Genomic DNA, 24228 nt, shown 5'->3' with positions numbered 1-24228 from the left:
GAGGCCATCACAGGTGGAGCGGCCTTAAGGGCACTCACAGGAGCACGGATGTAGGAGCAGGAGTGCCCTGTCTGTCTGTCCTTCCTCAGAGGCCTGCCCTCTGCCTCTATTGCCAGGCCAATTGTTGCAGTGGATGTAGGGGCAACACAAGGCCAAAAACCTGTCTTCCCACTCTCCCTGAGGCGAGGGGGGCTCAGCTTGGCCTCCAGCTGAAGTGCCAAGTCGTTGACCTCCTCCTCGAGTGTTGGAGAGGCCATCACAGGGGGAGCAGGCTTAAAGGCACTCACAGGAGCACGGATGTAGGAGCAGGAGTGCCCTGTCTCTCTGTCCTTCCTCAGAGGCCTGCCCTCTGCCTCCAGTGCCAGGTCAGTAGATGGAGTTGGCGCAGGGGCAACACAAGGCCAAAATCCCATCTTCCCACTCTCCCTTGGCCGAGGGGGGCTCAGCTTGGTCTCCAGCTGCAGCGCTAGGTCGTTGACCTCATCCTCAATTGTTGAGGAGATCATCTGAGGTGGAGTTTTCTGTTTTAATGAAAAGAAAGTCATTGAAGCTAATCCAATAATTTCTTTGCTCATTGCTCATGGTATGTAAGTAAATCCTGAGCTTGAGGTTCTCCATCTTAAGCTCAGCTATAGAAATTGAGTATGGATATTGAGAAATGACAAGATCCTGAGAACCTTTATAGTGGCCTGACATTAAAGAGTTGTCTGGTCTCAATAGAGAGTGGGTGTAGGTCCAGGACTGTACAAAACCAGATAAAGTTGACTAACTTTGCTTACATGGTATATGAAATGTAAACCTTTAGGGGGGTTACTTACCTTTTGGTAACCCGACATGGTCCCGTGTGGGCTGGACCAAGGCTCCATGTTGTGTTCTTGAGGGGAAAATTGGACAGTTAATTGAAATTAACTGGGGGCACAGTCTTTACAAGGGCTTTAAGTGTGGGTCAGGCAATTGGCAGTGAACCAGACAATTAACAGTGAACAGTCAACCAGACCACTACACTCACCCAGCATCTGCTTCCGCTGCTGTGGTGGAGTGGCAGCCAGAATGGAGGTCGTCCGAGACCTCCATTCTCTCGCATGCTCCCGAATGCCCAGCGGGTAGACAGCAGGACGCGCAGGAGCTGTAGGAGCCGAGGTTGGACGAGGGCCCGTGGTCTGGGCGGAGACACACTGGATGGACGCGTGAGGGATGGCAGCCATGGAGGATCCAGAGGGCTGTGCAGGCAGTTTGATCTCCATGCTGGGCGTGGCACGCCTGACGGACATTCGCTGCCTGTATCTGTTGGTTGGATACACCCGTGGCTGTTTCTTGGGCCGGGCCAGGGCCACATACAGGGGCTTGGTGGCCAGGATGCGTCCGTTCATCCCTGCGATGGCCCGGGTGGCCTCCTCAGGGGAGGACAGACACACAAACCCAAAGCCCTTGCTGCGGCCGCGCTCCATCACGACTTTGGCACTGATGATGGTACCAAAGGGAGAGAACTCCTTCCTCAGTCGCATCTCATCAATCTCTTCCTTCAAGTTCTTTATGTAGAGACTGATGCCGGTACACTGTTTGATTTGGTCGCCCAGCTCGGCCTCTCGTACTCTTCTGGATTTGAAAGGGCCAACAAACACCTTTTTTCCGTTGAGGAGCATGCCATTGATCCTCTTGATGGCCCTCTCAGCGTCCTCCGGAGCCTCAAAGTGCACAAAGCCGTAGCCCTTGGAGCCGTTCTCGTCACTCTCCACTTTACAGGAGAGGATGGTGCCGAAGGCGGAGAAGGTGTCATACAGGGCCTGGCTGTCGATGGACTTCTCCAAACCCTTCAGGAAGACGTTCCCAATTCCGTTGTCCCTCAGGGTGCGGTCGCGTCGAGACCACGTGATCCGGAGCTGTCGGCCCATGACTGTTTCATGGCTCAAGGTGTCAAGAGCGCGTTTGGCGTCAGCTGGCTGCTGGAAGTTGACATATGCGTACCTTGAGGAGCGCCTGGTGATCCTGTCTCTACAGACCCGGATAGAATGGAGTGTCCCCATGGGGCTAAATAAATCACACAGCATGGCCTCTGTCACGTCGGGGTGCAGATCCCCAACGTACAGGGAGGCCATGGAGAAGTTAGGAGCACTGGATTGCATTGCATACACCAACCACTTCAAAATGTCACTGACCACTGACAGAGAAAAATGTAACTATGAACTAGAATGTGGCTGTCATAGATTGTGTTCCAATATGATGTCATATCATTGTGACACAATCTGTTACAGTATGGCCAAACTTGAATTCTAGAATTGCCATGACTGACTCAAGTCAAGGAAGAAGTATTATCTATTTATATAGTTAGGTTTAATAAGTTTCTTATTATGACCTGTGCAAATAATTTAATAAAAATAACAAAAATAATATGACTAAGGCAACTAAGCCTACAGAATATATGAAATGCACCAATCATAGTTAAACATTTAAAACCACATACAAAATAATCAATGTATTCCTTATATATACGATGCTGGCACTGTTACCGCACGGTTGGTCTTTGAATCGTGATCAAATCACTGTAATAAAAACTCGACCAAACTCATTTTGTCCCGATTCCCCTCCTTGAATAGAGTGTGTAATTCCGATTATATCCACTGGGTGGCAATGCTGTAAAATGGGCATGGGGAGTAGAGTGTCATAATAACGCTCGTTTGGAATGCCCTTCAACATCATTTTCAGGGCTGTCGCATGTCAACAGCCTGTCACAAACTATGGCTAACCATAACCATTGTTAATGAGTGAATCCTATATTAACTGAAGCTAAGCTTTCGGAGAGGGAAAGTGATGTGTCCTGGTGTGGCAGGCCGGTTGTTTTGGAGTTTTGGTTTTACACGCGCATGTTTCGTTTGCAGTGAGAGTGCAGTTATATTCTTTTGCAGTGCAGTTTATATTATTTTGCAGTGAGAGTGCAGTTATATTCTTTTGCAGTGAGAGTGCAGTTATATTATTTTTCAGGGAGAGTGCAGTTATATTATTTTGCAGTGAGAGTGCAGTTATATTCTTTTGCAGTGCAGTTTATATTATTTTGCAGTGAGAGTGCAGTTATATTCTTTTGCAGTGCAGTTTATATTATTTTGCAGTGAGAGTGCAGTGTTATAATTTAAGCCTGGAGGGTCAGGGTATCATCGTATAATTCCTTATTCCATAATAATTTCAAAACGAATAAACGGTAAATCGACCATAATTCTGTTTTTTGTGTCTAAACCAATAATGGAAACACCTCTTCCAAAATGGCCTTTTTTTGGTTCTCGGCTCGTTCCTTTTATCATTATTCCTTTTGGGACTGAAGAATGTGCCCACAGTTATCTATCACTATATTCATTATTTGGTTTCGAGCCGTGAAATGGATAAATGAAATCACGTGGTCTGTTGGTCACGTGGCCCAGTCTAGCATCACGGGAAGCGAAAAAACGTGTTCAAACATTACAAAATAAAAGTCCATTGCATTGAATGGCCATCTTTCAAGGTTTAATTAACACACAAGTAGCGTGTATATATATATACCGATCACTGTCCGTTTTGTTATTTTGAGTGATACAACACAACTCTCAGCTTGTGCAAGTTGAGAGGTTTGCCCTCAGTGAAATAAGAGTTATGACCAAATTCAATCATCTTTGTAGGCATTAACAGTCAATCTTGGAATTCACAGTGAAATGTAGCTGCAGGCTCCGTGATGTGCTATTATGGATATACATACCCGCTGTGTTATGTATATGCTATAGCTTTGAATAAATAATCCCGGGGGTGAGATATTAGTATATACAATACTGTTGTCTGCATTTACATGTGTGGTGATGTCATATCAATCAATCAATCAATCAATCAAAGCTTTATTTGTATAGCGCATTTCATACCCAGAGGCAACACAATGCGCTTTACAGAGAACAAGGGAGGTGGGCATACGACCCACTCTCTACATATTCCAGAGGGAAGCAAAAAAACAGTAATCACCCGGGGGCCAGATAAGTGAGCTGTAAAAATTCTTCCCTGACCCCTCTCAACAAGGCGATCGAGCAAGCTCCAGGAGTATGTTTGTCTACCGGCCAAGAACATTTATAAAGCAATACATTAAATTAGATTTCAGAGTAGGAGAGGCTAAAAGCATCATAGGAGAGAGAACATTCTACAGACATGCTACGACATCCACAGCAGACACGGGGGTATCTATCGGACTCCGGGAGGTCTGCTGGTGACAGTGGGGCATCCACTGGACCTGGTTAGAAGATAGGAGGGAGAGAGAGAGGCACTAGGGAGAAGGAAGGCAGAACAGGGTTAGTAGCACATAGAGCCATACAGACCACACAGATATTGAAACAGGCAACCTGGGGCAAGCTCCTGGAGTATATTTGTCTAATGGCTAAGAACATTTAACAATACATTAAATTAAATTTTCAGAGCAAGAAAGGCTAAGAGCATCAGGTCCAGGCCTAAGCCGGATGTGGAATGATGTGTGTCTGTGTGTACGTGTGTGTGTGTGTGTGTACTAAATACTACGATATCCACAGCTCCGCAGCTGACACTGGACCTGGTTAGAGGATAGGAGGGAGAGAGAGAGGCACTAGGGGAGGCAGAAAACGGTTAGTAGCACACTGAGTCATTGAAGCAACACAGCAGTCAGAACAGAACAAGCCTGTTTCAGGGTAACCAGCTTCTGTACACTACTTGATATACATACATTGCATAGCAGGATAAATACCAATGTATACAGAGGATTCACATATACACTAGATATTCTGACACACTAGATATAGTGGCACTGTATACATTAGTTGAACTCATCCAGGTGCCGACTGGCTTGTGGGAAGAAGCTCTTCCTGAGTCTGTGTTTGCCATGTGTGCGGTACCTTTTCCCTGACCAAAGAAGAGAGAACAGTCCATTGCCTGGGTGGCTGGGATCCTTCAGGATTCTGTTGGCCTCGGTCTTGCACCTTCTAGTGTAGATGTCCTCAAGGTGGGGGAGTGGCCCCCTAAGGTACATTCAGTCGACCACAACACTCTCTGTAGGGCCTTGTGATCCTGTGTGCTGCTGCTCCAGACTGATAAATGTAGACTATATTTTATCATCAGTACATTGATAATGTGGTCTGCCCTACAGTAGGTGCTAAAAGCTACCTAGACAACTACTGTAGGTTATTGCTGGTGGAACATGTCACACAAACTAGTTCAGGAGGGTTAAACTTCCTAGGTCAGACAAATCAGATCTAAAAGACAGATCTAAAATCAGGATTGGCTCTTCCTAATAACAATCCACACAGGTGCATGTATGATTGACCCAAGATATGTAGGAGCATGGAAGGATCATCACCCTACTGGTGCCTATGCTAGTGAGCTCAAGTGGATTAGTTCAAGGTCAAGATGTAGGCTAGGGGTTATTCATGGTGGGTAGGGTCTATCAGAAGGAGCTCACATCATCCTGGGTTCTTGGGGTCTATCTTAAAGAGTAGGGGTCATCCTTGCTTGCAGGGTTTGGTGTTAGGCCTACCCTGCCTGCAGCAGCAGGATCATGAACGCCTCAACAGGAGAACAGTTAGCTGGAGGAGCCTCTTTGCCCCAAGAAGTAGATCATGTCTGCATCTCGACTGTCCCATATTCAATGCATTCACCAAAGAACCCTGGGTATAAAGGATTCATTTAATAAAGTTGAAATTTAAAAGCAAGGCTTTGGTTTTGTGGTGGCGATGGGCTTGTTTAAAATTCCAAGATTGACTGTTAATGCCCACAAAGCTGATTGAATTTGGTCATAACTCTTATTTCACTGAGGGCAAACCTCTTAACTTGCACAAGCTGAGAGTTGTGTTATATCACTCAAAATAACAAAACGGACAGTGATCGGCATTGTGTTTCATGGGGATATTTCTGCTACATATTCAGGATGCTGAGGCACCTATACTCACATAAAAACATCCATACATAAGTACAGCACGCATTGAAGTAAAACTACATATAGTGTCATCGCTACATGTCACTGTGTCACTGGTCCATTTCACACACAGGTGTCTGGGGAGGATGACAGCGCGACTTATCAAGTTAATTTCCTCATATCAGTTTGAGGACATTTTGCAGCCATGATAGTAACAGATGACAGACCGACACAGTATGGATACCAGCTCTGGCAGATATGGTAAACAACAGTGGTGTAGTGGAGGGTCTTCATGGGGTCTATCCACTTCTTTATCCACAGTATAGGCCTATTCCCTTCTTTAAACACCACTAATGTAAAAACTGTAACATATACCCACTTCTTTACTCAGAGTTTACCCACGTAGGCTATTTAGTCACCACTACACCCCTGCTAAACAGGGACTTCTGCTGGTCATCGTAGTAAACTGACCAGCGCGGCAACAGCACTTGCTATTTCCAGGCTATTAATCCACACTTTAACTAAATAAAATAGTGTGTACATTAAATCCATCCATATATATATATATATATATATATATATATATATATATATATATATATATATATATATATATATATATATACGCTACTTGTGTGTTAATTAAACCTTGAAAGATGGCCATTCAATGCAATGGACTTTTATTTTGTAATGTTTGAACACGTTTTTTCGCTTCCCGTGATGCTAGACTGGGCCACGTGACCAACAGACCACGTGATTTCATTTATCCATTTCACGGCTCGAAACCAAATAATGAATATAGTGATAGATAACTGTGGGCACATTCTTCAGTCCCAAAAGGAATAATGATAAAAGGAACGAGCCGAGAACCAAAAAAAGGCCATTTTGGAAGAGGTGTTTCCATTATTGGTTTAGACACAAAAAACAGAATTATGGTCGATTTACCGTTTATTCGTTTTGAAATTATTATGGAATAAGGAATTATACGATGATACCCTGACCCTGGAGCGCCTGGGGATGGGGCAGCTATAGGGGGTTTGGGGAGCATCCCGATGCTGATGTGTGCATTTGAAATGAAATGATTAATAAAGCCATGTCCTTTTTCTAACGCCTGTGTGGTGTGTGTGTGTTCTGACGCCATTCGCTATTGAACCCAGTAACCAGCTCCTCCCTCTGTTGAACCCAGTAACCAGCTCCTCCCTCTGTTGGCTGCTTCTGGTTCTTTTAAGTAGGCTACGCCAGATGCAGCATGCTACATCCAGATTGTGCTGCTACATCTAGTGTACTATACAGTATACACTACATATTACCCAAACCAGGTCCAGCCTGGTTTATGTGCGTGGCTGGCTTGTTTCTGTTCAGGACTGTTAGGATGGAAGCTAGCCATGCCACTGAAATAGCTGTGAATTGAAATGACATGAAATAAGGTCTGATACATTAAGATAGGTCTTGTCGCCTGGACACATCAGTTCCAATGCTTCCAAAGCTAATCCAGCACAATAAGAGCGGGATAGTTAGCCCATGAGCTCACAACAACTAGCAGAAGCTTCCATAACATTAATGGTAGCGGTCAGTGGCTAAAGCAGTTACACTGATGATAACATAAAGTCATCCCCACTGGGTCTTGAACCCCGGTCTCCCAGGTGGGAGTCCAATGCTCTGACCAGTGACACCAGAGGCGCTGTAGACACCAGAGGTCCTCTACAGTAGACACCAGAGGCGCGTAACAGAGGTGCTCTACAGTAGACACCGGAGGCCCTCTACAGTAGTAGGTAGATGTCTCCTTGACAACGCTCGCTTGAAGGGCTGACTGACAGACAGACAGCAGCGCGTAGCTCAAATAGAGCAGCTCCGCTTCGGCTCAAACTGTATTTTCAGATAACGTTAAGTAACGTTAGTAACACAAGGCCAATTTATCATATTCATTTTTTACTTGTCCGATCAGACAACTGCATGAGGCATTCCTCTTGGCCGAACAGAGTTTACTGGTCCCTGGGAAGCGGGCAAAACTGTTAGCTTACTACAGGTAGTTTGCCTTGTTCCTTAATCCCCCGGTGTGAATCATGGCTAGCCGGCAATAACCTACCTGACTGGTCTCATCATTCTCCTCTCTCTTCCTCTTCAAAAATCGTTGTATGCCCATCTGGAAAATGTTATTGATATATTAGGTTATAGGATCCGCTAGTTGTCATCAGGGAAGGTAGGCTAGGCATTTTGAGGAGTAGGCCTAGGTGCCAGCACCAGTGTTTGGCCCAATTCAAACACTGGTTAACACTTGGTAATATTTGAGCGTCAATAGCCTACCTATCTTTCGTTGTAACATCATTCCGCTCACTGAAGAAAAAATCCCTTCACGCTTCCGATCACCTCAGCAAGGAGCGGCACAGAGCGCGCGGCCTATAGGCTCTTTATTGAAAATAAATAGTCCTAATGTGGGTGCGACAGTGGTTTTGAAAGCGCATTTAGGTAGTTAGTGTTTTACATGTATAAAAATACAAACATCTAACATATAATAGAACAAATGTTCAAGAGAGTGGGGTATCTAGAACAAACAATATACTGTTGGGAACACATCCCAGAAACTTTTTTATTTTAATTATTACAGCACTTAAAGGTATAATATGTTGTATGTGGATTATTTCCCCATCTAGTGTCTAAAGATAAGAACTGCAACAACACAACGTATTGGTTGCCAAATTGCCAGAGAATGCACTGTTTCAGTCATACTGTGATAAGATCTTCACTCCGAGAGGAACATAACGTTACACTAATCAGTAATCACAATCAAGTATTTCAGAGTGCCATGTAATAAGTTACGTTAGATGCAGTAGTTTGGAGATAACGTTAGGTCTGGCTATGCAGATTCCAAGAAAGATAACAATAGCTAGTTAGCTAGCTTACCGGTCTAGTAGAAAAGTAGCCATGTCACCATGCGACTTTATCCCATGAAACTCCATAAACTCCGTTCAACGAGCAAAGGAAGGTTCGATATTTCACATGTGTGTATGGTGCATGTGTCCCAAGATGGCAGAGAAATTGACATTTAAAAAGAACTGGATACAATTGGATACATAACTTTTTGTGTGTTGGCTGTAAGCCGACACACCAAGAAGAGGGAATCCTATTTGTCGCTCCCTTCCTCTTTCCGTCGTGTTATTGACCTGCAGTTCCATTGTTGCTACCACAAGAGGCAGTGGTCCAAGAACATCAAAACAAAAAGACTCCACAGAATTCCCAGGTCAGTGGTGGCTGAGTGGATAGTGCACTGTTTATAATTATACCTCCATGTGCGCTGCCTATCACCGGAAGGTTGTGAGTTCAATCCTTGGTGTGGACATACGACATCTCAAGGTATGTGAGAGATAAGGACCTGTTGTCGCATGTCGTTGACAAGCTTCCCCTTATGGTGTCAGAACGATGGCTTATGAATGCGATGTTATTATGTTAAATACAGTAGCCCAGAGGTTAGCACTGGCAGGGCTATTTCAGTTTGATAAAAGGCGTTGTGGTGTTTGAGCACGAGTTGTCGTAGACCTGGTCCAGGGCGATATCCTACAGATAACGCCCTGTTACTCTCAATGCTATTTACCTATGAATGCGCTTCCTCGGCCCGCTCGTCCGAGTCTACAGACAAAACCGTTTCGTTACTCACCAAAGTAAAAACATCGTTGGAAAGATGAAAGCCCTTTCTCCGAGGTCGCTACAGTTTGTAATCCCCCACCTTTCAAATAAAAGGCAAATTTGTACACTTAAATGTCTAATATCCACAGCGCATCGACTGTCTTCTTCTACTGGCGATTCGGCGCTCTCCGCTTTGTTTAGCCTACTCACTGCTGCCGCCCATGTTGGGGATGATGCATTACATTTCATTACATTATTTACATGTTTTATTTACATGTTTTAAAGTTTAAAATTTGCCATAGTTAATAACTCAGCGTAAATGTTCTCTCGCTAATCAGATTCCTCAACGCGAGTCTCTCAACACCATTTAAGATGTAATGCATCATCCTCAACATGGGCGGCATCCCCAACATAAAGTCATCCCCACCGGGAACCCCGGTCTCCTGGGTGGGAGTCCAATGCTCTCACCACTACTCTACTTGTGCAGTGGAGATCAGCAAATTGGTTTTGGTGTCCTTCTTCCAGTCCCTAGTGTGGGTTGGGGTTAGAATAAGGGTTGGGGTTGGGACAGAATCTGACCTATAAGGCAAGGGGTAAAGGTTGGAGTGAAAGGATGAACATGTGGAGGTTTGGGGTATAGTCCCATAAAGTCATCCCCACCGGGTCTTCAACCCCAGTCTCCAGGGTGGGAGTCCAATGCTCTCACCACTACTCTATTTGTGCAGTGGAGATCGGCGGTGGTTTTGGTGTCCTTCTTGATTTTGGTGTGCTGGGACTACTGCCTCTTGTGGTGCCAACAGAGAACTGCAGGCCAACATTGTCCAGAGTGACGGAGGGAGGGAGTGATAACCGGACAACTGCTATACTATACTAACGCTGGCTTACAGCCATGCACAAAAACACATAGACAAATCTAGGCTATATTGTTGAAAATATTTATTTCAGTACAACAAATGCAGTATGTAGTAATGTAACGGAATGTATGAGAAAAGCCTAGCACATTTAGATCAAGGTCCAGGTCAAATTACTTTAAAACCTGAGGTCATTCTTTTGCTAGTACGTTGTGCTAGCAAGTGTGCTTCATGTTCTGCTGGAGTGTTACCCAGGATGGTGGGATGTTCTCCAGAGTTCGAGACCTATGTGTGGAGAGCTGTCCTTCTGGTTCCTGGTTGAAGGAAGGTTCTCAAGGGTTCTAGACTTCTGTGTAAAGAGCTGATCTTCTGGATCCTGGTTGAAAGTAGGTTCTCCAGGGTTCTAGACTTCTGTGTGGAGAGCTGTTCTCCTGTCATCGTTCACATCCGTGCTACTCTCTGGTTGGGTCGTACATCAGCACCTCTAATCTCTCCAGCAGTAACATTGACCCTCTACTGACCTCACTGGACATGCTGAGGAGATCAATTAAAGCAGCGTTGACCTCTGAGAAACACGTCCACATTCCCCAGGTGTCCTGTTTCCTCTGTCAGACAGTGCAGACGTGTCCCAGCCTGTGAAAGGACTGGGAGACTCAGAAAACATTTGTTGAACAGCTCTGTACCAAAAGTTTGAGCCGACACCAGAGGCCGACACCTACATCACGAGCCGTATGCTGAATGAAGCCATAATAAAAAGACATACACCCGCGGTACATAGCTGTTCACCAAATGTTTTACCACTATGAATGCCACCCAGTGTCTGAGCCACCCAGTCCTTTCACAGGCTGGGACACATCTACACTGTCTGACAGGACGCCTGGACAACGTGGACGTGTTCCTCAGAGGTCAACACTGCTTTCAGTGGACTCTTCTACATGCCCAGTGAGGTCAGTAGCAAGGTTATTATAGTTAACGAAAACTAACTAAAAAACGAAAACTAGGTGTGAAAAAACATTTTAGTTAACTGAAATAAAAATAAAAACTAGGCTTTACAAAAAAACGATAACTAACTAAAACTGTATTGTGTGTTTACAAAACTAACTAAAATAAACTAAAATTGTAGAGAAAATGTCCTTAGTTTTAGTCTTTTTCATTTCATACATAAGCCTAGTATTTTGGGTGGATATTAAATCTATCCTCCATTATTTCTTTAGCTGTGCCGCTGCGCAGAAGTAACCTGACGTGCGCCAGATGGTTTGTTTTGCACAGAGTGAAACAACATGAGCTCACGAGATCAGGATGGTCTCACGAGGCTAGCGCCGAAAAAAAAAAAACTAATACTGAAACTAATAAAAACTAAACTAAAACTAAGAATTATCAAAAAATAAAAAATAAACTAAACTAGCAAATCTGCTTTAAAAACTAATTAAAACTAAACTGAAATTGAACACAAAAAGTTAAAACGATATAAAAAGAAAAACTAATGAAAAAAGAAAAACTATTATAACCCTGGTCAGTAGAGGGTCAATGTTACTGCTGGAGAGATTAGTGGTGCTGATGTACGACCCAACCAGAGAGTAGCACGGATGTGAACGATGCCAGAAGATCAGCTCTCCACACAGTAGTCTAGAACCCTGGAGAACCTTCTTTCAACCAGGAACCAGAAGGACAGCTCTCCACACAGAAGTCTGGAGCTCTGGAAAACATTCCACCAACTCGGGTAACATTCCAGCAGAACATGAAGCACACTTGGTAGCGCAGTGTACTAGCAAAATAATGACCTCAGGTTTTAAGGTAATTTGACTTGAACCTTGATTTAAATGTGCTATGTTAGAAATGTCTAGTGTCAAAGCTAACATGAGAATACAAATGTTTGTATGTGTGCGTGTGTGCACGTGCACGTGTATTTTGTTGTTCTGTGTGTGTGTGTGTGTGTGTCTGTGGGCGGGGGGGGGGTGTAGTTGTTCTGGGTGTGTGTGTGTGTGTGTGTGTGTGTGTGTAGTTCTGTGTGTGTGTGTGTGTCTGTGGGGGGGGGGTGTAGTTGTTCTGTGTGTGTGTGTGTGTGTGTGTGTGTGTGTGTAGTTCTGTGGGTGTGTGAGTGTGTGTGTGTGTGTGTGTGTGTGTGTGTGTGTGTGTGTGTGTGTGTGTGTGTGTGCACTGTCCGCACAGGCAGGCGAACATCCGAAACTGGATCTGTCAAATCTGTCAAAACAGACAATAGTAAGATTTTCAGTGCATTATCCTCACTGACAGTGTAATTCAGCCCAGAACATTATATCAGATAGATAAATTGATAGATCGATAGACAGTCAGTCTGACAGACAGACAGACAGACAGACAGACAGACAGACAGACAGACACACACACAGACAGACAGACAGACAGACAGACAGACAGACAGACAGATAGATAGATAGATAGATAGATAGATAGATAGATAGATAGATAGATAGATAGATAGACTTTACCAGCTTTTTCTCGTCTGAAAGGGCAACACCCAGCTGAATAGTGAAGCTCGAACTCACTGATGCAGGGTTCAGCTGGACGTTAATGTCCGTCAGATCTGAAATCACAAAATTAATATTGTTTAACCTGCAAAATGGAAAGCATCAAAAAACAAATGGCTGTCCAGGCTGTTTTGACCTCACCCCATTCCTGTCTACGAGTTGTTCGTCCAGAGCCTTTCAGAGCACGGGTGGAGGAGCAGGAGTGTCGTGTCTGTCTCTCCGTCCTCAGAGGCTTGTCCTCCTCCTTCAGCGCCAGGCCCATCGCTGGAGTTGAGGCAGCTGGGGCGACACTCTCCCTGAGGTGATGGAGGCTCAGCTTGGCCTCCAGCTGCAGCGCTAGGTCGTTGACCTCCTCCTCGATTGTTGGGGAGGCCATCAGAGGTGGAGTGGGTTTACAGGCACCAACGGTGTGAGGCGTTGTGCTGGCAGGTCCACTGGCAGGAGGAGGGTTAGCCCCAGCCTGCTCCCTGACCAGAGGGTTAGCCCCAGCCTGCTCCCTGACCAGAGGGCAGCTCAACACAAGCTTGGCCTCCATCTGAAGTGCCAAGTTGTTGACCTCCTCCTCGAATGTTGGAGAGGCCATCACAGGTGGAGCGGCCTTAAGGGCACTCACAGGAGCACGGATGTAGGAGCAGGAGTGCCCTGTCTCTCTGTCCTTCCTCAGAGGCCTGCCCTCTGCCTCTATTGCCAGGCCAATTGTTGCAGTGGATGTAGGGGCAACACAAGGCCAAAAACCTGTCTTCCCACTCTCCCTGAGGCGAGGGGGGCTCAGCTTGGCCTCCAGCTGAAGTGCCAAGTCGTTGACCTCCTCCTCGAGTGTTGGAGAGGCCATCACAGGGGGAGCAGGCTTAAAGGCACTCACAGGAGCACGGATGTAGGAGCAGGAGTGCCCTGTCTCTCTGTCCTTCCTCAGAGGCCTGCCCTCTGCCTCCAGTGCCAGGTCAGTAGATGGAGTTGGCGCAGGGGCAACACAAGGCCAAAATCCCATCTTCCCACTCTCCCTTGGCCGAGGGGGGCTCAGCTTGGTCTCCAGCTGCAGCGCTAGGTCGTTGACCTCATCCTCAATTGTTGAGGAGATCATCTGAGGTGGAGTTTTCTGTTTTAATGAAAAGAAAGTCATTGAAGCTAATCCAATAATTTCTTTGCTCATTGCTCATGGTATGTAAGTAAATCCTGAGCTTGAGGTTCTCCATCTTAAGCTCAGCTATAGAAATTGAGTATGGATATTGAGAAATGACAAGATCCTGAGAACCTTTATAGTGGCCTGACATTAAAGAGTTGTCTGGTCTCAATAGAGAGTGGGTGTAGGTCCAGGACTGTACAAAACCAGATAAAGTTGACTAACTTTGCTTACATGGTATATGAAATGTAAACCTTTAGGGGGGTTACTTACCTTTTTGTAACCCGACATGGTCCCGTGTGGGCTGGACCAAGGCTCCATGTTGTGTTCTTGAGGGGAAAATTGGACAGTTAATTGAAATTAACTGGGGGCACAGTCTTTACAAGGGCTTTAAGTGTGGGTCAGGCAATTGGCAGTGAACCAGACAATTAACAGTGAACAGTCAACCAGACCACTACACTCACCCAGCATCTGCTTCCGCTGCTGTGGTGGAGTGGCAGCCAGAATGGAGGTCGTCCGAGACCTCCATTCTCTCGCACGCTCCCGAATGCCCAGCGGGTAGACAGCAGGACGCGCAGGAGCTGTAGGAGCCGAGGTTGGACGAGGGCCCGTGGTCTGGGCGGAGACACACTGGATGGACGCGTGAGGGATGGCAGCCATGGAGGATCCAGAGGGCTGTGCAGGCAGTTTGATCTCCATGCTGGGCGTGGCACGCCTGACGGACATTCGCTGCCTGTATCTGTTGGTTTGATACACCCGTGGCTGTTTCTTGGGCCGGGCCAGGGCCACATACAGGGGCTTGGTGGCCAGGATGCGTCCGTTCATCCCTGCGATGGCCCGGGTGGCCTCCTCAGGGGAGGACAGACACACAAACCCAAAGCCCTTGCTGCGGCCGCGCTCCATCACGACTTTGGCACTGATGATGGTACCAAAGGGAGAGAACTCCTTCCTCAGTCGCATCTCATCAATCTCTTCCTTCAAGTTCTTTATGTAGAGACTGATGCCGGTACACTGTTTGATTTGGTCGCCCAGCTCGGCCTCTCGTACTCTTCTGGATTTGAAAGGGCCAACAAACACCTTTTTTCCGTTGAGGAGCATGCCATTGATCCTCTTGATGGCCCTCTCAGCGTCCTCCGGAGCCTCAAAGTGCACAAAGCCGTAGCCCTTGGAGCCGTTCTCGTCACTCTCCACTTTACAGGAGAGGATGGTGCCGAAGGCGGAGAAGGTGTCATACAGGGCCTGGCTGTCGATGGACTTCTCCAAACCCTTCAGGAAGACGTTCCCAATTCCGTTGTCCCTCAGGGTGCGGTCGCGTCGAGACCACGTGATCCGGAGCTGTCGGCCCATGACTGTTTCATAGCTCAAGGTGTCAAGAGCGCGTTTGGCGTCAGCTGGCTGCTGGAAGTTGACATATGCGTACCTTGAGGAGCGCCTGGTGATCCTGTCTCTACAGACCCGGATAGAATGGATCATCCCCATGGGGCTAAATAAATCACACAGCATGGCCTCTGTCACGTCGGGGTGCAGATCCCCAACGTACAGGGAGGCCATGGAGAAGTTAGGAGCACTGGATTGCATTGCATACACCAACCACTTCAAAATGTCACTGACCACTGACAGAGAAAAATGTAACTATGAACTAGAATGTGGCTGTCATAGTATCATTGTTTTCAATTATGATGTCATATCATTGTGACACAATCTGTTACAGTATGGCCAAACTTGAATTCTAGAATTGCCATGACTGACTCAAGTCAAGGAAGAAGTATTAACTATTTATATAGTTCGGTTAAATACGTTTCTTATTATGACCTGTGCAAACAAATTAATAAAAATAACAAAATGAATATGACTAAGGCAACTAAGCCTACAGAATATATGAAATGCACCAATCATAGTTAAACAATTAAAACCACATACAAAATAATCAATGTATTCCTTATATATACAATGCTGGCACTGTAACCGCACGGTTGGTCTTTGAATCGTGATCAAATCACTGTAATAAAAACTCGACCAAACTCATTTTGTCCCGATTCCCCTCCTTGAATAGAGTGTGTAATTCCGATTATATCCACTGGGTGGCAACAGTGTAAAATGGGCATGGGGAGTAGAGTGTCAAAATAACGCTCGTTTGGAATGCCCTTCAACATCATTTTCAGGGCTGTCGCATGTCAACAGCCTGTCACAAACTATGGCTATAACCATAACCATTGTTAATGAGTGAATCCTATATTAACTGAAGCTAAGCTTTCGGAGAGGGAAAGTGATGTGTCCTGATCTCAGACGGTGTGGCAGGCCGGTTGTTTTGGAGTTTTGGTTTTACACGCGCATGTTTCGTTTGCAGTGAGAGTGCAGTTATATTCTTTTGCAGTGCAGTTTATATTATTTTGCAGTGAGAGTGCAGTGTTATAATTTAAGCCTGGAGCGCCTGGGGATGGGGCAGCTATAGGGGGTTTGGGGAGCATCCCGATGCTGATGTGTGCATTTGAAATGAAATGATTAATAAAGCCATGTCCTTTTTCTAACGCCTGTGTGGTGTGTGTGTGTTCTGACGCCGGACCCCACCGGTTAATAAAAGGTGGTGGCAGCGCAATTCGCTATTGAACCCAGTAACCAGCTCCTCCCTCTGTTGAACCCAGTAACCAGCTCCTCCCTCTGTTGGGTGCTTCTGGTTCTTTTAAGTAGGCTACGCCAGATGCAGCATGCTACATCCAGATTGTGCCTGCTACATCTAGTGTACTATACAGTATACACTACATATTACCCAAACCAGGTCCAGCCTGGTTTATGTGCGTGGCTGGCTTGTTTCTGTTCAGGACTGTTAGGATGGAAGCTAGCCATGCCACTGAAATAGCTGTGAATTGAAATGACATGAAATAAGATCTGATACATTAAGATAGGTCTTGTCGCCTGGACACATCAGTTCCAATGCTTCCAAAGCTAATCCAGCACAATAAGAGCGGGATAGTTAGCCCATGAGCTCACAACAACTAGCAGAAGCTTCCATAACATTAATGGTAGCGGTCAGTGGCTAAAGCAGTTACACTGATGATAACATAAAGTCATCCCCACCGGGTCTTGAACCCCGGTCTCCCAGGTGGGAGTCCAATGCTCTGACCAGTGACACCAGAGGCGCTGTAGACACCAGAGGTCCTCTACAGTAGACACCAGAGGCGCGTAACAGAGGTGCTCTACAGTAGACACCGGAGGCCCTCTACAGTAGTAGGTAGATGTCTCCTTGACAACGCTCGCTTGAAGGGCTGACTGACAGACAGACAGCAGCGCGTAGCTCAAATGGAGCAGCTCCGCTTCGGCTCAAACTGTATTTTCAGATAACGTTAAGTAACGTTAGTAACACAAGGCCAATTTATCATATTCATTTTTTACTTGTCCGATCAGACAACTGCATGAGGCATTCCTCTTGGCCGAACAGAGTTTACTGGTCCCTGGGAAGCGGGCAAAACTGTTAGCTTACTACAGGTAGTTTGCCTTGTTCCTTAATCCCCCGGTGTGAATCATGGCTAGCCGGCAATAACCTACCTGACTGGTCTCATCATTCTCCTCTCTCTTCCTCTTCAAAAATCGTTGTATGCCCATCTGGAAAATGTTATTGATATATTAGGTTATAGGATCCGCTAGTTGTCATCAGGGAAGGTAGGCTAGGCATTTTGAGGAGTAGGCCTAGGTGCCAGCACCAGTGTTTGGCCCAATTCAATGGTGAATTGGTAATTCACGGTGGTATGGTAATATTTGAGCGTCAATAGCCTACCTATCTTTCGTTGTAACATCATTCCGCTCACTGAAGAAAAAATCCCTTCACGCTTCCGATCACCTCAGCAAGGAGCGGCACAGAGCGCGCAGCCTATAGGCTCTTTATTGAAAATAAATAGTCCTAATGTGGGTGCGACAGTGGTTTTGAAAGCGCATTTAGGTAGTTAGTGTTTTACATGTATAAAAATACAAACATCTAACATATAATAGAACAAATGTTCAAGAGAGTGGGGTATCTAGAACAAACAATATACTGTTGGGAACACATCCCAGAAACTTTTTTATTTTAATTATTACAGCACCTAAAGGTATAATATGTTGTATGTGGATTATTTCCCCATCTAGTGTCTAAAGATAAGAACTGCAACAACACAACGTATTGGTTGCCAAATTGCCAGAGAAAGCACTGTTTCAGTCATACTGTGATAAGATCTTCACTCCGAGAGGAACATAACGTTACACTAATCAGTAATCACAATCAAGTATTTCAGAGTGCCATGTAATAAGTTACGTTAGATGCAGTAGTTTGGAGATAACGTTAGGTCTGGCTATGCAGATTCCAAGAAAGATAACAATAGCTAGTTAGCTAGCTTACCGGTCTAGTAGAAAAGTAGCCATGTCACCATGCGACTTTATCCCATGAAACTCCATAAACTCCGTTCAACGAGCAAAGGCTGGTTCGATATTTCACATGTGTGTATGGTGCATGTGTCCCAAGATGGCAGAGAAATTGACATTTAAAAAGAACTGGATACAATTGGATACATAACTTTTTGTGTGTTGGCTGTAAGCCGACACACCAAGAAGAGGGAATCCTATTTGTCGCTCCCTTCCTCTTTCCGTCGTGTTATTGACCTGCAGTTCCATTGTTGCTACCACAAGAGGCAGTGGTCCAAGAACATCAAAACAAAAAGACTCCACAGAATTCCCAGGTCAGTGGTGGCTGAGTGGATAGTGCACTGTTTATATTATACCTCCATGTGCGCTGCCTATCACCGGAAGGTTGTGAGTTCAATCCTTGGTGTGGACATACGACATCTCAAGGTATGTGAGAGATAAGGACCTGTTGTCACATGTCGTTGACAAGCTTCCCCTTATGGTGTCAGAACGATGGCTTATGAATGCGATGTTATTATGTTAAATACAGTAGCCCAGAGGTTAGCACTGGCAGGGCTATTTCAGTTTGATAAAAGGCGTTGTGGTGTTTGAGCACGAGTTGTCGTAGACCTGGTCCAGGGCGATATCCTACAGATAACGCCCTGTTACTCTCAATGCAATTTACCTATGAATGCGCTTCCTCGGCCCGCTCGTCCGAGTCTACAGACAAAACCGTTTCGTTACTCACCAAAGTAAAAACATCGTTGGAAAGATGAAAGCCCTTTCTCCGAGGTCGCTACAGTTTGTAATCCCCCACCTTTCAAATAAAAGGCAAATTTGTACACTTAAATGTCTAATATCCACAGCGCATCGACTGTCTTCTTCTACTGGCGATTCGGCCCCCTCCGCTTTGTTTAGCCTACTCACTGCTGCCGCCCATGTTGGGGATGATGCATTACATTTCATTACATTATTTACATGTTTTATTTACATGTTTTAAAGTTTAAAATTTGCCATAGTTAATAACTCAGCGTAAATGTTCTCTCGCTAATCAGATTCCTCAACGCGAGTCTCTCAACACCATTTAAGATGTAATGCATCATCCTCAACATGGGCGGCATCCCCAACATAAAGTCATCCCCACCGGGAACCCCGGTCTCCTGGGTGGGAGTCCAATGCTCTCACCACTACTCTACTTGTGCAGTGGAGATCAGCAAATTGGTTTTGGTGTCCTTCTTCCAGTCCCTAGTGTGGGTTGGGGTTAGAATAAGGGTTGGGGTTGGGACAGAATCTGACCTATAAGGCAAGGGGTAAAGGTTGGAGTGAAAGGATGAACATGTGGAGGTTTGGGGTATAGTCCCATAAAGTCATCCCCACCGGGTCTTCAACCCCAGTCTCCAGGGTGGGAGTCCAATGCTCTCACCACTACTCTATTTGTGCAGTGGAGATCGGCGGTGGTTTTGGTGTCCTTCTTGATTTTGGTGTGCTGGGACTACTGCCTCTTGTGGTGCCAACAGAGAACTGCAGGCCAACATTGTCCAGAGTGATGGAGGGAGGGAGTGATAACTGGACAAATACTATACTATACTAACGCTGGCTTACAGCCACGCACAAAAACACATACACAAATGTAGGCTATATTGTTGAAAATATTTATTTCAGTACAACAAATGCAGTATGTAGTAATGTAACGGAATGTATGAGAAAAGCCTAACACATTTAGATCAAGGTCCAGGTCAAATAACTTGAAAACCTGAGGTCATTCTTTTGCTAGTACGTTGTGCTAGCAAGTGTGCTTCATGTTCTGCTGGAGTGTTACCCAGGATGGTGGGATGTTCTCCAGAGTTCGAGACCTCTGTGTGGAGAGCTGTCCTTCTGGTTCCTGGTTGAAGGAAGGTTCTCAAGGGTTCTAGACTTCTGTGTAAAGAGCTGATCTTCTGGATCCTGGTTGAAAGTAGGTTCTCCAGGGATCTAGACTTCTGTGTGGAGAGCTGTTCTCCTGTCATCGTTCACATCCGTGCTACTCTCTGGTTGGGTGGTACATCAGCACCACTAATCTCTCCAGCAGTAGCATTGACCCTCTACTGACCTCACTGGACATGCTGAGGAGATCAATTAAAGCAGCGTTGACCTCTGAGAAACACGTCCACATTCCCCAGGTGTCCTGTGTCCTCTGTCAGACAGTGCAGACGTGTCCAAGCCTGTGGGACACGTCTGCACTGGGAGACTCAGAAAACATTTGTTGAACAGCTCTGTACCAAAAGTTTGAGCCGACACCAGAGGCCGACACCTACATCACGAGCTGTATGCTGAATGAAGCCATAATAAAAAGACATACACCTGTTAAGGATTTTATATCCTTGGTTTAGTTAGATTGTCAAAGAACACGCTGAGTGGTCGATCAAGCTGGTTTTAAACAAAGGCAATAGTTTATTCTATGTTACGATTCTGCAGAGTCGGACCCTAGCACAGGAAGTGAATCCCGGCAAGAGTGAATTCGTGAGGCCGGGGTCGTTAGGTTATACATGTATTTATACATATATATAGGTTATATATGTACAGTGAAAGAGGAAGTGACAGTTTCAGGGGGAAGACAGGGAAGTGATGTCACACAGGGAGGAATTTGTAGTTCTAACAGACTGATCAAAGAGGACGAACTACAAAGTTTAGAACAACAGTCAATTAGGAAAACAAAACACTTTGTTGAGACTTGAAATTCATTCACACACCCGCGGTACATAGCTGTTCACCAAATGTTTTACCACTATGAATGCCACCCAGTGTCTGAGCCACCCAGTCCTTTCACAGGCTGGGACACATCTACACTGTCTGACAGGACGCCTGGACTACGTGGACGTGTTCCTCAGAGGTCAACACTGCTTTCAGTGGATTCTTCTACATGCCCAGTGGACAGTGGAGGGTCAATGTTACTGCTGGAGAGATTAGTGGTGCTGATGTACGACCCAACCAGAGAGTAGGACGGACGTGAACGATGCCAGGAGAACAGCTCTCCACACAGTAGTCTAGAACCCTAGAGAACCTACCTTCAAACAGGAACCAGAAGAAGAGCCCTTCACACAGAAGTCTAGAACCCTTGAGAACCTTCTTTCAACCAGGAACCAGAAGGACAGCTCTCCACACAGAAGTCTGGAGCTCTGGAAAACATTCCACCAACTCGGGTAACATTCCAGCAGAACATGAAGCACACTTGGTAGCGCAGTGTACTAGCAAAATAATGACCTCAGGTTTTAAAGTAATTTGACTTGGACCTTGATCTAAATGTGCTATGTTAGAAATGTCTAGTGTCAAAGCTAACATGAGAATACAAATGTTTGTATGTGTGTGTGTGTGTGTGTGCACGTGTATGTTTTTGTTCTGTGTGTGTGTGTGTGTGTGTCTGTGGGGGGGGGTGCAGTTGTTCTGTGTGTGTGTGTGTGTGTGTGTGTGTGTGTGTGTGTGCGTGTGTGTGTGCACTGTCCGCACAGGCAGGCGAACATCCGAAACTGGATCTGTCAAATCTGTCAAAACAGACAATAGTAAGATTTTCAGTGCATTATCCTCGCTGACAGTTTAATTCAGCCCAGAACATTATATAAGATAGATAAATTGATAGATAGATAGAACGACAGACAGACAGACAGACAGACAGACAGACAGACAGACAGACAGACAGACAGACAGACAGACAGACAGACAGATAGATAGATAGACTTTACCAGCTTTTTCTCATCTGAAAGGGCAACACCCAGCTGAATAGTGAAGCTCGAACTCACTGATGCAGGGTTCAGCTGGACGTTAATGTCCGTCAGATCTGAAATCACAAAATTAATATTGTTTAACCTGCAAAATGGAAAGCATCAAAAAACAAATAGCTGTCCAGGCTGTTTTGACCTCACCCCATTCCTGTCTACGAGTACTTCGTCCAGAGCCTTTCAGAGCACGGGTGGAGGAGCAGGAGTGTCGTGTCTGTCTCTCCGTCCTCAGAGGCTTGTCCTCCTCCTTCAGCGCCAGGCCCATCGGTGGAGTTGAGGCAGCTGGGGCGACACTCTCCCTGAGGTGATGGAGGCTCAGCTTGGCCTCCAGCTGCAGCGCTAGGTCGTTGACCTCCTCCTCGATTGTTGGGGAGGCCTTCAGAGGTGGAGTGGGTTTAGTGGCACCAACGGTGTGAGGCGTTGTGCTGGCAGGTCCACTGGCAGGAGGAGGGTTAGCCCCAGCCTGCTCCCTAGCCAGAGGGTTAGCCCCAGCCTGCTCCCTGACCAGAGGGTTAGCCCCAGCCTGCTCCCTGACCAGAGGGCAGCTCAACACAAGCTTGGCCTCCATCTGAAGTGCCAAGTTGTTGACCTCCTCCTCGAGTGTTGGAGAGGCCATCACAGGGGGAGCAGGCTTAAGGGCACTCACAGGAGCACGGATGTAGGAGCAGGAGTGCCCTGTCTGTCTGTCCTTCCTCAGAGGCCTGCCCTCTGCCTCTATTGCCAGGCCAATTTTTGCAGTGGATGTAGGGGCAACACAAGGCCAAAAACCTGTCTTCCCACTCTCCCTGAGGCGAGGGGGGCTCAGCTTGGCCTCCAGCTGAAGTGCCAAGTCGTTGACCTCCTCCTCGAGTGTTGGAGAGGCCATCACAGGGGGAGCAGGCTTAAGGGCACTCACAGGAGCACGGATGTAGGAGCAGGAGTGCCCTGTCTCTCTGTCCTTCCTCAGAGGCCTGCCCTCTGCCTCCAGTGCCAGGCCAGTAGGTGGAGTTGGCGCAGGGGCAACACAAGGCCAAAATCCCATCTTCCCACTCTCCCTTGGGCGAGGGGGGCTCAGCTTGGCCTCCAGCTGCAGCGCTAGGTCGTTGACCTCATCCTCAATTGTTGAGGAGATCATCTGAGGTGGAGTTTTCTGTTTTAATGAAAAGAAAGTCATTGAAGCTAATCCAATAATGTCTTTGCTCATTGCTCATGGTATGTAAGTAAATCCTGAGCTTGAGGTTCTCCATCTTAAGCTCAGCTATAGAAATTGAGTATAGATATTGAGAAATGACAAGATCCTGAGAACCTTTATAGTGGCCTGACATTAAAGAGTTGTCTGGTCTCAATAGAGAGTGGGTGTAGGTCCAGGACTGTACAAAACCAGATAAAGTTGACTAACTATGCTTACATGGTATATGAAATGTAAACCTTTAGGGGGGTTACTTACCTTTTTGTAACCCGACATGGTCCCGTGTGGGCTGGACCAAGGCTCCATGTTGTGTTCTTGAGGGGAAAATTGGACAGTTAATTGAAATTAACTGGGGGCACAGTCTTTACAAGGGCTTTAAGTGTGGGTCAGGCAATTGGCAGTGAACCAGACAATTAACAGTGAACAGTCAACCAGACCACTACACTCACCCAGCATCTGCTTCCGCTGCTGTGGTGGAGTGGCAGCCAGAATGGAGGTCGTCCGAGACCTCCATTCTCTCGCACGCTCCCGAATGCCCAGCGGGTAGACAGCAGGACGCGCAGGAGCTGTAGGAGCAGAGGTTGGACGAGGGCCCATGGTCTGGGCGGAGACACACTGGATGGACGCGTGAGGGATGGCAGCCATGGAGGATCCAGAGGGCTGTGCAGGCAGTTTGATCTCCATGCTGGGCGTGGCACGCCTGACGGACATTCGCTGCCTGTATCTGTTGGTTGGATACACCCGTGGCTGTTTCTTGGGCCGGGCCAGGGCCACATACAGGGGCTTGGTGGCCAGGATGCGTCCGTTCATCCCTGCGATGGCCCGGGTGGCCTCCTCAGGGGAGGACAGACACACAAACCCAAAGCCCTTGCTGCGGCCGCGCTCCATCACGACTTTGGCACTGATGATGGTACCAAAGGGAGAGAACTCCTTCCTCAGTCGCATCTCATCAAT

General features: G+C 46.4%; 1 protein-coding gene across 1 annotated transcript in view; it reads right to left on the bottom strand.

The window, feature by feature from the left end:
• The window catches only part of LOC311326409 (polyadenylate-binding protein 1-like), a gene marked incomplete at both ends in the record, with an annotated part of 39320 nt that overhangs the window by 14483 nt on the left and 609 nt on the right, over nt 1-24228 (bottom strand). The window contains one exon of the mRNA XM_084459302.1: nt 14708-15159. Coding sequence (XP_084315428.1) covers nt 14708-15159 — 452 coding nt within the window. The remainder of the gene's footprint in view (nt 1-14707; nt 15160-24228) is intronic.

Source organism: Borostomias antarcticus (genome assembly GCF_949987555.1).
Source record: "Borostomias antarcticus genome assembly, chromosome: 27".
NCBI classification, from domain to species: Eukaryota; Metazoa; Chordata; class Actinopteri; order Stomiiformes; family Stomiidae; genus Borostomias; species Borostomias antarcticus.
The sequence above is the reverse complement of the archived record's forward strand: the minus strand, read 5'-3'. Positions and strand labels throughout refer to the sequence as shown.